General features: G+C 41.6%; 1 protein-coding gene across 2 annotated transcripts in view; it reads right to left on the reverse strand.

Annotated features, from left to right (window-relative positions):
• The window catches only part of SORCS3 (sortilin related VPS10 domain containing receptor 3), a 541876-nt gene that overhangs the window by 25616 nt on the left and 501138 nt on the right, over positions 1-15122 (reverse strand). For both annotated transcript variants that reach the window (XM_081075409.1, XM_081075410.1), the window contains 3 exons: positions 9088-9201; positions 6734-6905; positions 4200-4386 (listed from right to left, as the gene is read on the reverse strand). In XM_081075409.1, the coding sequence (XP_080931535.1) occupies positions 4200-4386; positions 6734-6905; positions 9088-9201 (473 nt within the window). The remainder of the gene's footprint in view (positions 1-4199; positions 4387-6733; positions 6906-9087; positions 9202-15122) is intronic.

A 15122-nucleotide genomic window follows, 5' to 3' on the forward strand; every position in this document is an offset into this window, starting at 1 on the left:
ACATCTCTTTAGCCAGTTCTTCTCATTGGTGGGACATGTTTCAGGCCACCCAGCCTTTGCTATTTGCATCCTTCGTCATTTTAAAGATGATTCAATTTAAACTGAAGAAATGAAATGAAAACAGAAGGATGCTTCTTTTTTCTGCTCTGGTTCAACTTTAGCTATATGGGATCTTTCCCTCTATCTTACAGGGTCTCGACACTACACAGACTATTAAAGAGTCCTAAAAATAAGGGACACAACTTTCCCTGTCTTCCTTGTAGCCATGAGAACATGTGAAAGTGATGTGTGGCTGTTAAAAGTACCATATAGTTAATTATGGGTTGGCACTATTCCCACAATGACAACCACAACCACCACAGTGTCACTGTTTCTATGTATCATTGTGTAGACTTGCCTCTAAGGACAGTGGGCATTTGCCTGGGTCTCCCTGAGCATATTTTGTGCCATAGGCAAATTTATATTGGGGGAGAAGGTTTTTGGACATGGACTGATGTTTGGGGGAGGAGACCAACCAGGCCTGCTTGCCACTGTCCAGATTGTACTTTCCTGAACAGTCACCACGTCTTCAAGAATCTGCATATCCGCTTTCTGACCTGATCCCAGACATACGGCACCTCAAGATTTCTTCCAGCAAATAACTTGAACCTTGTCACTTCAGATACTCATTTGGCTAATGGCTTAATTATTTTCAATAAGGAAGTTGTTCAATTATTTTTGTATGGTTTCATTGTTGATGAGAGTGAAAAAATAAAGTGGGAGAAAACACTGGCTTTCACTGCTTTATTGACTGATGTTTTAGGAGTTTACTTGATTTATCTCCCTTTGTGGTTTGTGTTTTACTGATTAATGGAAGAGAGAATGAGGCAGAGTGAAGGAGTCCCTGGCCAGCTCAGGTCCAAAGAGGGAGATGAGAAATCTCCCTCTCCATGGCCAGGTGTAGACCCCTCATTCTTCCTCTGCTGGGAAAGGGACCTTTTTTACCCTCAAAATCAATGTTCCTGTTCTCATGGGAGAATGGACTAAAAGTCACTCCCTTGGCCAGCTCATGGGAACCCAGGGGTTTTCCACAGTGAAGGAATGAGGCCACTGCAGCTGTGTCTCTACAAATTCTTCTCAGTAAGTTGTCACTCAGGGGCCAGGGCTTACGTTGCCAGGTCGATGGATGCCCAAGAAGATAAAAGGGGACCTCCTTCTCCCTAAACTCACACAAACACAAAAGGGATGGGGCTTCCATTAATTGGAGCTCCATCAAACATGGTCACATTTATTCCAGCTTCAGGACAAGCATCTTTGGGTAAATAGAATCTCAAGGAACAACAGTATGTTAGTAGCTTTTTAAGGCAAATAGCCTGAGCCAGAAGCGTCAGGCTTCACCCTAGATATAGAGCATGGATTAGGGAGAAGAGAGCTAAAGGGATTCAAGAGAGAACACAGCGAACTCCTAAAATCCTCACTGTCAAATAGTGCTCTTTTTGATAAAAAATCTAATAATCTGTGCGAGATTGGTTATTATGGGCAGCTAACAACTACTTTTGTTAGCTAATGGCCCAAGGTGAGGCCAAGAGCAGTTTCCACTGTAATAACTGTCTGGTAAATGCAGCCATGATTGATTTGGAGGGAATTATGAGCACGATAAAAGTTTCAAGGAACATTTCCTCCTTCACGCACATAACCCATAGTATAAACCTGTTCGTTGCTGTTGTGTTTTTTGCCAGTAAGACACAGTCTTTGCACCCTGCAGGCAAAGCCCACTCTTGCCAAAATTAGGAACATGGATGGGGCAGGTTCTTGGGATAGAGGAAAGTAATTTTTTCTTGTCTTCACTTTTAAATGCAGCAGAAGTGTCAGGCAGAAAGTTAACAGGAAATCCTTCGTACAGTTGACCCTACACGTGGATCTTCTTCAATAAATATGTACAGTACTGTAAATATATTTTCTCTTCCTTATGATGTTTTAATAACATTTTATTTTCTCTTACATTTTATTGTAAGAATATAGCAAATAATACATATAACATACAGAACATGTTAGATTATTTATGTTAGCAGTAGGCTTCTGATCAACAGTAGGGTATTTGTAGTTAAATTTTGGAGAGTCAAAAGTTATACGTGAATTTTCAACTGCACAGTGGATCAGCATCTCAACTCCTGTGTTGTTCAAGGGTCCTCTCTAATTACAACAAAAGGTAACATTTATCATGTGCTAAGCTGGGTGTTAAGTAGCATTTTGCACAGTGTGCAGAAAACTGGTAACACAGACCTGAAACTGCCATCCTTTGAAAGATCTGTGTACAAGATTGGCCCTTGACTAGCATCTGGAAACTTGGCTCTGGGAGTTTTTCCAGTCAATAGTTAACTGATAAGAGTGGTTCATTCTGTCGCCAATATGGTTTATTCTGAACACCCGCTTTCCTCTTGGAGTGTGGACTTCCGATTTATGTTAGGCAGAGGACGCATACTTGATCAGAATCCAATAAAAATCATGGAACTGAGTCTCCAGTGAGTTTCTCTGGTAGACAGCTCTTCATGCATGTTGCTAAACCTCATTGCTAGAGGAATTAGCATGTGCTGAGTGACTCCATAGGGAGAAGCCTTGGAAGCTTGTGCCTGGTTTCCTCCGGACTTTGCCCTGTGGACCTTCTCCCTTGGGTGATCTTGCTTTGTCTCCTTTCACTGTAATAAATTATTGTAATGAATCCGACTATAGGCTGAGTCCTGTGAGTCCTTCTAGAGAGTCACCAAACCTGGGGTGACATCAGGGATCCCTGACATACATAGAAAATCCAGTTTGATCCTTATAGACTCCCTCCCTTGTTCTGAACCCTGGGCTCACAAACACCCTACACACCACCCACGTGCTGCTTCTGGCCCAGAATGATTAGAATTTGTGTAGCTATCATCACTTGGGCCATTGATGGCCCATATCTAACAGCACCCCTCCCCCCATTCCCCACCAGAATGTAAACTCTGTAAGGTAGGGCCTTATCTATATTACTGCCTCCCCAGCACCTAGCAGAGTGCCTTGTACATATTAAGAACTCAACAAATAGCTGTTCAACAAATTAGTGAATGATTGGGTGTTTCATTTATGTTTCCTATTTACTGTCACAAGAGCCCTGTGAGGCAAGGTACCAGTTAGAATTAAGCCATTTTAAAATTGGAGTTCCGAAGACTGAGCAATAAAATAACTTACCTCATGGCCACATAGTCTGGCAACCTTAGGAATACAACCGATCTGTAATTCAGGTCTCCTCCCATGTACTACCTCTATCACTGTTGGTCCTTGTGCTACTATTGTGACAGGAATATTAGGAGACTAGCTAGATTTCTATTTGTAAGGGAATTCTTAAATGCGGATTGTTTATAGGGTAGAGTTTATATCATCACTGAGTTCTAATCGGAAAGGTGCTCCCTGAATCCCCTCAGACTCTCATAAAACATATAATTTTCACCATCTACATAGCATATTATCCAAAAAATAACACTTCAGAATGTATAAGAGCCACAGAAATGCTTAGACACATGAGTGTTGCTGATAGAGGTTTAGGAAGCCAATACCAGCCCCATAACACTATCTCCTTGACTCAACATTCTAAAATCAGAATATTTCAGTTTCAGTTTACATGGGTCAAGTCCCAGGATAGTAAACACACAAAAGGCATCCAGAACCAAATATTCAGAACTTCAGCTGTTGCTTTGGTTTGTGCCAAGCAATAGCCAATAGCAGTGAAATATATTCTAGGACAGCAGAAACATTTTGGAGAGTTCTTAGAATTGTTTGCAACAAGAATCATCTTGTAATACCCTTAGATGTAAGAATTAAAATCTTTCGTGTGTTCGGTTCTACATTTTAAAATATCTAAACACATATTGCTTTAATCATTCTTTGGCTCTTCCAACAGAGACTACAAAGGGATCGTCACCTCCATGTGAGTCTGCGCACTTACATCAAAACAGAATGGAGCTGAAAAGGAAGGGCCAGTTGGTGATATGTTAGCCAAACTTTGAAAATAATCAATCAACTTCAGCATCACGAAACTCTGAAGTACAGAGGAGCATGCATCTCAATCTTTGGATTTGGGTCTTCATTTAGCGTAATAGTTAGGTCCAGTATCAGCCCTAAATCCCAGCAAGTCTGGACAGAGGGAGTCGTCTACTGGGAGGAATACAAGCAAAGGGATGGCTCCTGCTACTTACAAAGCACATGCAGGAAGAGGACCGCTGTGTCTGAGCCCAGGTTGTTTTCCGCATAAGCCGTCACCTGGAAAATCCCCGCGCTCCTGTACACATGCTTGATGCCATCCTCAGTGGGACTGAAGTTAGCATAGGACACCGCAATTCCATCACCAAAGTCAAGCTGAATGTTTGTCCTTTGGGGATCACCCTGCAAAAGGGAAGAATAGTTCGCCTGGGTCCATTCACATAGTTCAGCTTGACTCCTGTCTGATGCTTTGACCTGTGCCTTTAGCACCACCCTCTAAGGACACAGAGTCTCTTCCATGGGGCTAAAACATCCTCAAAACCATCATCAGATTTCTATCTGATATCCACTGAGCACTATGCCAAGCATTATGGACCTATTGTCCCTGTATGCCCAAAGTCGGGCAGGCTTAGTGGATTTGACAGCTGCAATAAAGGGGAAGGTAAAGACTCTACGAAACTTAAAGTGGGAAAGCCCAGGGCTTCCCTGGTTCTCTCACACATGCTTTAATTAATTATTTCTTTCCTGTGTTATAATATTAACAATAGCCATAATAATAAGAGCTTACGCTTATCATTTCTTTTTAGTTCCAAGCATTTAACTTCCTCACAACTCTGTAATGTACAAAATATTACTGTCACCATTTTGGGGACAAAAAAAATGTAATGAGACCAAAGTCTTGAAGCTAGTAGTGTGAGAGGCAACTTTTGAACCTAGGGAGTCTGGTTTCAATACTAATATCCTCAACTGCCATGCTATAATTATAATTTTCTTATTTTGTAGTATTTATTATCATATTCCAAGAATGATGCTAATCATTTGACACACATTATATAATACCACCTTCCAAATAACTCTACGGGATAGGATGATTATTCCCATTCTACAGATAAACACAGCATACCAGCCAACATTAATCTGTGCTCTGTTGACCTTGGGCTTCCTTAAACCCACCTAAGCCCCTCTTCCCTGAAGCCTTTCCTGACCCTGCCAATTCAAAGATACCTCTGCCTCTTAGAAAACCAAGAGACCTGGTAATGTGATATCAACGGTTCAGGTGAGTGCATCTTATCACCCCAGACCAATACTCAGCTTCTTAAGGGCCCATACTGACCCCCATCCTTCTTTGTTCTTCCCCGCTCTCTGTAATGGACCAATACTTTGGATAAATGCAATTAAGCCTGACCACAAAATAAGGATACCAGATGAAAAAGAAGAATTGGCTCTCTCTGTTTATATATGAAGATGGTTGATGGAATAAAAAGAGAAATATATCATTTTGGAATCATGAGCCAATCTTTCTGCCCAGTGAATGTGCATCGATCATAATTTCGCTTTCTGTCTCTTCTTCCATGGCAACCCAGATGTGAGTGAAATATTGATAGCTGCTCCCTTGTCCCACATACAATGTCAACTACCTTTGAGTTTATGAATATAAATTAAAGTGGAAATGAACTGGAGGCAATTCAAACGGATAAGATCATGGCTCTTCACATCCATTCAAGAGAAGGCTTTTATAACGCTGGTCCTGGAAACTCCCTAGTGGAAATGTGATAAAGACCTTCTCTGAATTTTAATTTTTTTTTTTTTTTAATTCAAGTGCCTAGTGTAGGTGAAAGCTGATCTGTCACCCCAGGATAAGGAACCTTCACCATCCTGTGCAGTATGGATTTGACTTTAAAGGTTTCTAAAGTATTCACCCTTGGGGAAAAAACTCCTGATCTGCTTTGGTCTCTTTCCAAAATCTGAAGAGCACAGAACAATTTGCATATAAATTTAGAGGGCTCTGTAAATCAGACAAACGTTCTTGCCCCACAACCTCAACAAGGAGTTCCTGAAAACCTCTCTGATTTGGGAAGAGATGAAACAGCTCATGTAGGGAGCAAGAAGCATACAGCAGATCTATTTCCATTCTGGAATGAATGAATACAGTCTGATTTTACTGCCCAGTGTACAGAAGGCACTAAAAAGTGAACTAATGGGAACTAATGGCTGTTGGGAAAGCAACTAATACGACAGTCTTCGTAAAGATAAATTGAAAGGATTTCAATAATCTTCCCCCATCCTCACACTCATAGTTTTAAGACCTTTTGAAAGCCTTATGGGCTTTTTAATCAGTGGAGTAAAGGGTTAGAATAAAGCAAAAGAGGTTCCTGAAAGCAACAGATAAAATTTGCATTCCCTTCTTCTGGCAGTTCACAGTATGTGGTCTTACAGGTGATAAACTTTCCTTCAACAAAGCAGAGCCTAAAGGGAAACCTCAAAGAATACATCCAGATCTGCTCTGCCCAGAGACAAGTGGGCCCAACTGCAGCCTGAGTCCGAGTCTGTACAGTGGGATGAAGGGAAGAAGGTCTCTAAACCCTCCAAATCCTCTTTTCCTTCTTTTCTCTTCTCCTAGAAGTTTCGGCTACTCAACATTGACTTTGGTGCAGGGACCCAAATACACCATATTTTTTTCTTCCCTCAAAGAGAACAGGGAATGACCTGCTTGCGAGTTCTGACCTCAGAGACCCAGGCCAGCACCTACCTCCTCCATGAGAATGATAAAGGTCGCATTGTGCCCCTGCTCTGCCACCAGGCGTCCATCGGTTGTCACCACGTGGAGGCCCCGAGGGGCTTTTCCAGGGCACATCTGGGCCTTGGCAGTGTACTTCTCCCTCAGCCCATCGGTGCAGTTGTTGGACACGATTCGCCGGTACCTAAAGAGTGTTGACAATTGTCAGTGGTGCGGTTGTGTTGTGCGTGCGTGTTACAAAGACAGTGCAAGGGAGCAAGAGCAAGACAGATATTTCACACGGCTGCTCCTAAAAACTGAGTCTCAAAGAAGACAGCCATTTAGGGAGCTAAACAAATGCTGAGGAGACGCTGTCCTGCATCTCAGGAAGAGTAGCTCTTTAAACATTATTATTGATCCTACCTGGTGAGCCACGGATCGCATCAGTGTCTAAACCAGCCAAGAAAAATCAATGTCTGACTCACACAAGATGGGAGGAGGCAGACCCACTGGATTAGGGGAGCAAGGAGAGCAGGTGCTTCTCTCTGAAGGAGTCTTATTTCTAGTTCCTGAGGCCATCCCCAGCTCTCTATGTACCAGAAAGCAGCTAGAAGATGAGACTTCTAACTCTAATTTATCAGGAAGCCTCTTCCTGTCTTCCCTCCACCCCCAGGACATCATTTGATACCTCAGTAACTAACAGTCCTGACTCTGGAGCCACTGGGATATTTTATGACGTATTTTCTCTCTTGGTTAATGTTCGTTTCCCACTCAACACAAATGCCAGATTAGAAGCACAAGTTTGAAACTCCTATTCAACCCGGCTGAGATAAAATGACCTCAGAGAAGAAGTCAGAGTGGGAAAACCTCCCACAAGGTGCTGTGACCTCCTAGGACAAGGGCATGTTTGTGCACAGTGATGTCACGTCGTCTCACTTGACCACTGACCCCAGCGTGTGAAGTCAAGCCAAGAGCTTGCCCACAACCTGGCCTAATGATGGACATTATTTCCAGGCACAGCACTATCTGTAAGGCTGCAGAAAATCAACATTCTGGTAAAACCACATAAAATAAATGCACCACCACTATCACAACCACCACCACCACCATCCTCACCACTACCACCATCATCATCATCATCATCATCATCTTCTTTCACCCTTTATGTCAGGACTAAGTTACCAGTCCATCCATGTTGCCTTCTTCTGGTGGCCTTGAAAGCAGATGAAACCAAATTCTTTATGTGTGATATCGGTCCTCCACTAAACCTGATATCTCTCCTGTCCCCTCCCCCACAACAACACCACTGAACTACTAGGTGTGCTCTCCATCCAGAGATCTCAGGAGGATGTTAAGCAAACGTCATATGTAATTATTGTCTCAGATGGAATTACAATATATCCTCTTGTAAATATATATTACTTTCAATTGCCAAGTGAGCTCATAATGGGTCGGGAGCTGTGCGGCCAAATATGCTAGCCATGGTCCACCTGTGCCTATTGAGCACTTAAAACGTGGTTAGTGTTACATGTTGGAATGACATGCAATGGCATATTGTGTGAATGGCAGAAGATCTGTTGGAAGAGGTGAGACTGGCATCCAGACACCATAGACCCTGGCTACTCAGAGAGTCCTAGGACCAGTAATGTTGACCTTGCATGGGAGCTTGTTAGAAACGAAGAACTTCAGCCCCACCCAGATATCCCAAATCAGAAGCTGCATTTTAACAAGATCCCCAGGTAATTCATAGCACATTAAAATTTGAAAAGTGATGTCTTAGCCCACCCATCCACTTTCCAAACCCGTTCTGGGCCATGGAAGCGGCCAAGGAAAGGGGAAGGCAACGAATGTCAAAGGACATTTTTTTCAAGCATCTGAATGAGTAACTAATAAATGAACAATGAGAGCGTTATACACATAATTTGACAATTATAGAAAATGTGACTTGACCTTTTTATTCTAAGAATTCCTAGGATGGAACTTTTGAATTTTCATTATAAGTTTCCCGCATCGGTCTATGAGCTTCAGTTCAGCTATCGTTAGAGAGAGAGCCTCACAGCATCTGCATACCACTTGTGTTCATTTATTTCCCTTAGAGCCCAAGAAATAAGGAGGCATCTCTTTCCAGAAGAGAAGGCCTGACCAAAACAATACGTATAGCTATCGTTTGTCAAAATGGTAAAAGGTACTGAAATTGGCTAATCAGAAATATATTCTGATGTTCCTAAAAGGCTACTCTCAGCTAAAGAACTCCTCAGTTTTTCTCAGAAATCACATAAACAAACTCTATCTATACTCCATCCTGCTTCAATAGTGACGCTCCCTTTAATCTCAATTTGGAGAAACAGAAAAACAGTGAGTGGAGTTCCTTCAGGTGTTTTACTTACCCAGTGCTGTTAAGGTAGCTTTGACCAAGACTGCAGTCCTTTGCTGGGGATGCTGGATTGTACCAGAAAGCTGGGACACACTGGCTCTCTCCATGTCTCTCATAGCCATAGTCACTGTCCGGAAAACGAATATTGCAAAGTGATATAGATGCACAAAAGCTAAAATACCCAGAGACACACACACACAGAAACACATCCCCATAGCCATCCACAAGGCTGCAACACAGTCCTTAAAACATTCCCAGTAAGGGCAAATATTCATACTTTGAGAGTTAATTTTTAGATTCAAAAGTAATTCCAAGTTGTTTAGGGTCTAGCCTATAAAAGAAATAGTGGGTTATCAAATGGATATTCTAGGTTTAAAAAGGTACAGCTATACATAATGTGGCAGGTACACGCTTGGGGTGGGTATGAGGGAGGCTGTAAGCTTAAAATTATATTTTGGATCACAGTGAAATTACTGAAAGAAGTAGATGACAACCAAGAAAATGACTTAAAAGGTCAAGATTTATTTATGTGTTAAGATTCCACATGGGTTATTGAAAATTCATTTCATTTTTATGTTTCCTGCAAATTCTCTCTCAAACACAAATACAGTTGCATTCACGTATATTCATAGATAGTCTTTCAAACTTCTCCCAATTATATATAACTCAGGTCCCTTGTTTCCCTCAACTAACAAAACAAGACAAACCCTAAACTGTAGCTCTTTTCCATGGTTTCATAAAAGCCTACCCATAATAAAATGAAGAAAGAAAGTCAGGTCCCCTTCCCCTTTCCTCCCCATTACAAAATGAGAAACTAATAAACCAGTGTAGGAGAAGAGGGCCCCATCTGAAGTCTAAATGATGTTTCCTTACTTCTTGAAGCTTCATAGGCTCCCAGATATGTAATTGTCAGGGTAGAAAAAAAAGCAATAAAGTATTACTGCTCTGTAACCAACCAGAGGTCATTGAGGGTGCCATCGCTTGGCAGGAGAATTTATGCGTCTAAGTTAAGCATCCAAGGGTTTCCTGAAACCCACAGACTGTGCAGAGCAATCTGAACATTTGAATATCGATCCACTGAGTGTTAATGAAACATAAAACAGCAAGGGAAATCATTCTTTCTGAACCCACCCCTCCTTTGTTTCTCTGCCTCCATATTCTTTGAGCCAAGATTTAATGAAAGTCCAGTGAAATCAGAGGCCGATTGTCTATGTGTGTAACTAGAATAGGACTGAAAGCGAAATAGAAATGAAAGTCTAATTCCACATTTCTTTGTCACTCAATATGTGCCCTGTCTGTGAGAGAAGTACAACAACCCCTATCCTCAAGGGGTTTTCAGTCTTTTGAAGATAGAGACACAATGGAAGAATAGAACAATGCACTATGAAGCAGAACACGGTATAAAACAGTATGAAACGGTGAAGATGTACCAAGTGATTAATGAGGTTATATAAATTATCTTCCCAGTTTGATTCCACCCTACTGTCCCACCATCTTCCTCCACACCAAACTCACATCTGAACACTCCAGACCAACCTTTCCACCCTCTTTGTCTATGTTATGCCCTTGGCGTGGAACACTCTACCACCTTCTGTATTGGTAGTTTTCTACCTATCTTTCATTAATATCTAGGTCAGATGAGACCATCTTTGATTCCCCAGACAAAACTTTTGTGGCCATAACATGTTAGGAACACTGAGGTTATAAGAGAGCCGAGCCCTCTGTTGGTTTTGTGTGCCAATCGGAGTCTAGAACGAAACCTGGGCCACTGAAGGTATTAAATAAGTATTTACTGGGTGAATGGATACTCCAGTTACATTTTTAAATGATTGCACTGAATTATGCCATTGCAATTGGTCTGTCTCTACAGGAAGACGGGGAGCTCACAGTTCACTTTGCAGTGTGGACCACACAGAACATCCCAAGTGCCCAACAGCTGCCTGTGGAGTGAGTGTGAGCGAGAGTCATTCGAAATCGCTACACGGAAATGTGAAACTCAAGACCAGCTTTGATATGGCCATGTTTAAATGAAACTGAAAGAAAAGAAGGAGAAAGGGACCTGTGTGACAAGCAAATCTTTTGTCATGCCTCCTGATCCAGGACTGGCGATCTCCCAGCCTGAGACTTCATACGGACTTGGTGTTGTGCCCGCTTGTAACAGCCCATGACAGCCAACTTAAAATTTCAGGGATTTTGCTAGCTGTTTAATGGCTGGTAAACACTACCATTATTAAAAATTATATGAAATTTCAATTAACAATTACATTTAGAAAGTAATAAATATTCAAAACACAGAAATTCCTTATTACTTTACTACGTAGTTTTATGTATAATAATATCTATTGTATAAAATGTTATTACATATTATCATATTCTCTGTGGTCGAGGTTATTTACATCTCTGTATCTGTACACTAGAAATACTACAAAATGCTGTGCTATTACTACTACACATCTCTCCCCAACTCTGCATTCACAAATGTTATGTCGGTAGCCTGAAATAGGCCATGGTGGCAATATTTATAGCAATCAGCAAATGCTGCTCATTGGGTCTTATTTATTTAGTTGTTTGCTCCCAGACAGCCGGTAGTTAAACCTTTACCATCACACCACTGAATGTCTGATATCTAAGCACTGTTTATCTGTAGAAACATTGAGACTGTGGTGTGTCTGCATTACTTCTAGTAAATCCCCCAATTGCTTTATGAGATAAATCTGTTGAATGTCCTGCTAATCTTAAGAAATTTAATAATCTTTGAAAGAAGTGTGTTCTCCTAAGCAGCTTTGGGAGAGAGAAATGCCTTGATGCTCTTTACTAAATGTAACCATCTTTAGCAATGCTGTTCAGCTCTGCTACCTGTTAACCATACAGTAATTAAAAAGGGGGCATCAAGCGTGCTGCTTTGCCCCAAAGAGAAAAGGCACCTCATTAATATTTAATAACATTAATGGAAATATCACTGGTTGCCCCCAAGCTGTGGACTCCTTCATTAACTTCTGATGAATGCATATTAATTTCTCTCATATGGCCCAACCTCCCTCTCAGCTCTGGAGTCTGCATGATTTAGACAAACAAGCAGTTTCAGCTGCTGCTCCAGCTGCCTGGGGAAAGGCGTTTTTCTGTTGAATTATGAAGTTTGGAGAGAATGTACCAGGAACTTTGAATTGCCTCAGGGAAATATGCTCCACAGCTTCTTCAAACACTCAAAAACGGTTTCCTTCAAGAAATGTTACCTCTGCGTCTCTCTTAAAAGGGTTTAAAACTTCTAAAAGTTTAGGGGAAAACTTGTCCACTTCTAGGAGCCTGTATGTACAAATCCCATCCAGGGATCCAGGGAGAAGTCTTAGATGAGCTAAAGAAGGCATAGACAGAACAGCTTCAGAAATCAAAAGTCTTCTGCATGTCAGAACAGGAAAGGACACTTGTATTCCTAGGGTCCAACCCCTTCAGTTGGTTGATTGGAATGGAGGAGCAAAACGAGGAGAAATGACTTGGTTAAAGGTTGGGCATAACTGACAATGACAAATGGAGGTGATAATCGAGGCTCCCGGCGCCTGGTTCAGCATGAGGACAGTCCCAAGGGCACCATTTCATCAGTAGAGATGGCCCTCTGGTCCCCAGGAATGACATTCGGAGACTCTTGGAGCCAGCCAAGAAGTCATGGTCTCTGCTGGCCCAGCTCCAGGGGCTGTGCCCACAGGTCCATCGTAGCCCCAGTGACCCCCAGTTCCTCCATTCTCCCATTTGGCAGTTGGGATTCCAGGATCAGTGTTCCACAGGTGGCCCTGCCCCATTTTGGGGATCAGCACAGCATGCTGGGTTTGGGATCAAGCAGAGAGAGGTGTTTCTGGTAGGCACAGAGTCAACCCTCAGCAAACAGAAGCAACCACAACAAAAACAATGAAATAATAACCTCGTCATTTAGCTAAGGCATGAGCCTACATACAACTGGAGAAAGACAATTACATCCAAACTATTTCAGAAATTGTTTGGAAAACCCAACAATCTTCCCTCAAGTATTTCTTCTAATCTAAGCCCATTTGGCCTTATCCCTCTCCTTGTATATCTGCTTTCCCTGAAGCACTGCCTGTTTTCCTTGTACTTACTCAGCAGCAAGTCTACACAGCTCCACCACCACCGCCAGCAGGAAGCCGTTCGATCATTACTCCAGTCCTCAGTGCTCAGGGCTCTCTTCGTTCTGACCCTTTCTAGCACCTACCAGTGCTGTCCGATAGAATTTTCTGTGATAATGGAAATGTTTTATATCTATGCTATGCAATGTGGTGACCACTAATCACAAGAAATGTGGCTAGGGAAAACAAAGAACTAAATGTTTAATTTTATTTCATTTTAAGACCAATAGTCACATGTGACTAGTGGCTACTATAACCGGACAAGCATCGATCTGGATCATAAAATTCAGCATCTGATTATACTTTTTATTATTTGCTGTTATGCCTTCTTTGAGTTCTGTAACTCTGGTTTACACATCTTTGAGTTTTCCACAATGCCTAGCCTATAGAAAAAGCATGCATGATTGTGCTCTATGTGCAGAATACAAAGGGTTGAATGGATTTCAGACACACCTGAGTTTACGTACTGTGGCACCCCAAAATCTCTTCTGCTGTACTTTCTATATCACCACCTGATAAACTAGCTCTGTATATCTGGAACCATACTGAACATGGTGGAGAGTAAGACATCCTAAGGCTTAGGACTCTGAAATCATAACATTATTTTGAGTGAGTTACTTAACTTCTGTGTCTCCATTTATTCATCTCTAAAATGCCTATTATAAGAGACTGTTATTTCAAGAGCTGTTTGAGAAGAATAAGTAAAATAATACATCTAAAGAACTTGGTACATAGTAGGTGCTCAGCAAAAGTTATTGCTAAGTAAATGACTGGGTGAGTAAGAAAAGAGAACTACTAGGTGCAACCTCTGATCCAACCCAGTTTCTCACTGAACAAGTATATTTGGGTGTCCCAGAGGGCAACTCATTTCTAGCAGTCCTCATATGACTTTAGAGCAAGCCCTTTATGTTACCTTTTCTGACTATCCAGTGGTCTCCGACAAACTTAATTCTTAGGGAAGATTTGTTCCTGGCGCCTCACCAGTGTCACGGTGGAGGTTGCTGCAAAGTGCCTCCCTAGAGTAAGCGTAAGGCTGGGAGGTTTACAAGGCTATTAAGCAGAAACATCATAATTTATGAAACATCATAATTTACGCAACATTCATACATGATTAACGCCGGCTCTGGATGGAAGTGTAAAAATTGTGAAAGCTAATGGTGTTCCACAAATAACACCTTTGAGGATGTATAAAACCTTCCCTCTTAGAGCAGAGGAGGCGTACAGGTTGCTCTCCTTAAGTTTTCCACCAAAACCAAGATGTTTGATCATCCTCCCCAACCTCCAAATCTCCCACCAACCCCAACCTGATTAAACTAGTAGGTTGAACACTCTCTCTGTTATCTCTGAGACCTAAAATTTGCCTAGACCATTCAAATGGCAATGACCTAATATGGCTTAGGGAAACAACTAAGTGGAATATGCATGATAATTTCTTATACTGACTGAGCTGGGAGTTTCAGATTCCTTAGCTGATAACACTTCCTGGTAGGAAGGACCATTGAGGAGGATACGAGGCTATGGAACTTGCCATATACTGTTTTCCAGCATGAGCAACAAAGACAAACCAACTACATTTGATTGAAAAACTGTATTTTTAAACTGATAACTATGCTTATTGAAGTTAACTTAAAATCAGACCGTTTTAAATACTCAGTCCCATTGTCCACAAAAATCACTGTAAAAATCCTGGAAATTTCAGAAATGAAACTGCCTATTCCATACTCAAGGGTAGTACAAAAATACTTTTTGGGCCACTCTTGATTTTTTTTTTTTCTGTTGTTCTCAGTTTACAACCAGTAACCCAGCATCCAGCCTGTGTGTCTGTTTCTCCTACTTCAGACTCAAGTGGTTCTTCCATCTTCTTTTTAATATGAGGTATGATTGACTATAAAAAGACAAACATACAATGCCTTAT

The sequence above is a fragment of the Rhinolophus hipposideros genome, assembly GCF_964194185.1.
Source record: "Rhinolophus hipposideros genome assembly, chromosome: 15".
In the NCBI taxonomy this organism is placed as follows: domain Eukaryota; kingdom Metazoa; phylum Chordata; class Mammalia; order Chiroptera; family Rhinolophidae; genus Rhinolophus; species Rhinolophus hipposideros.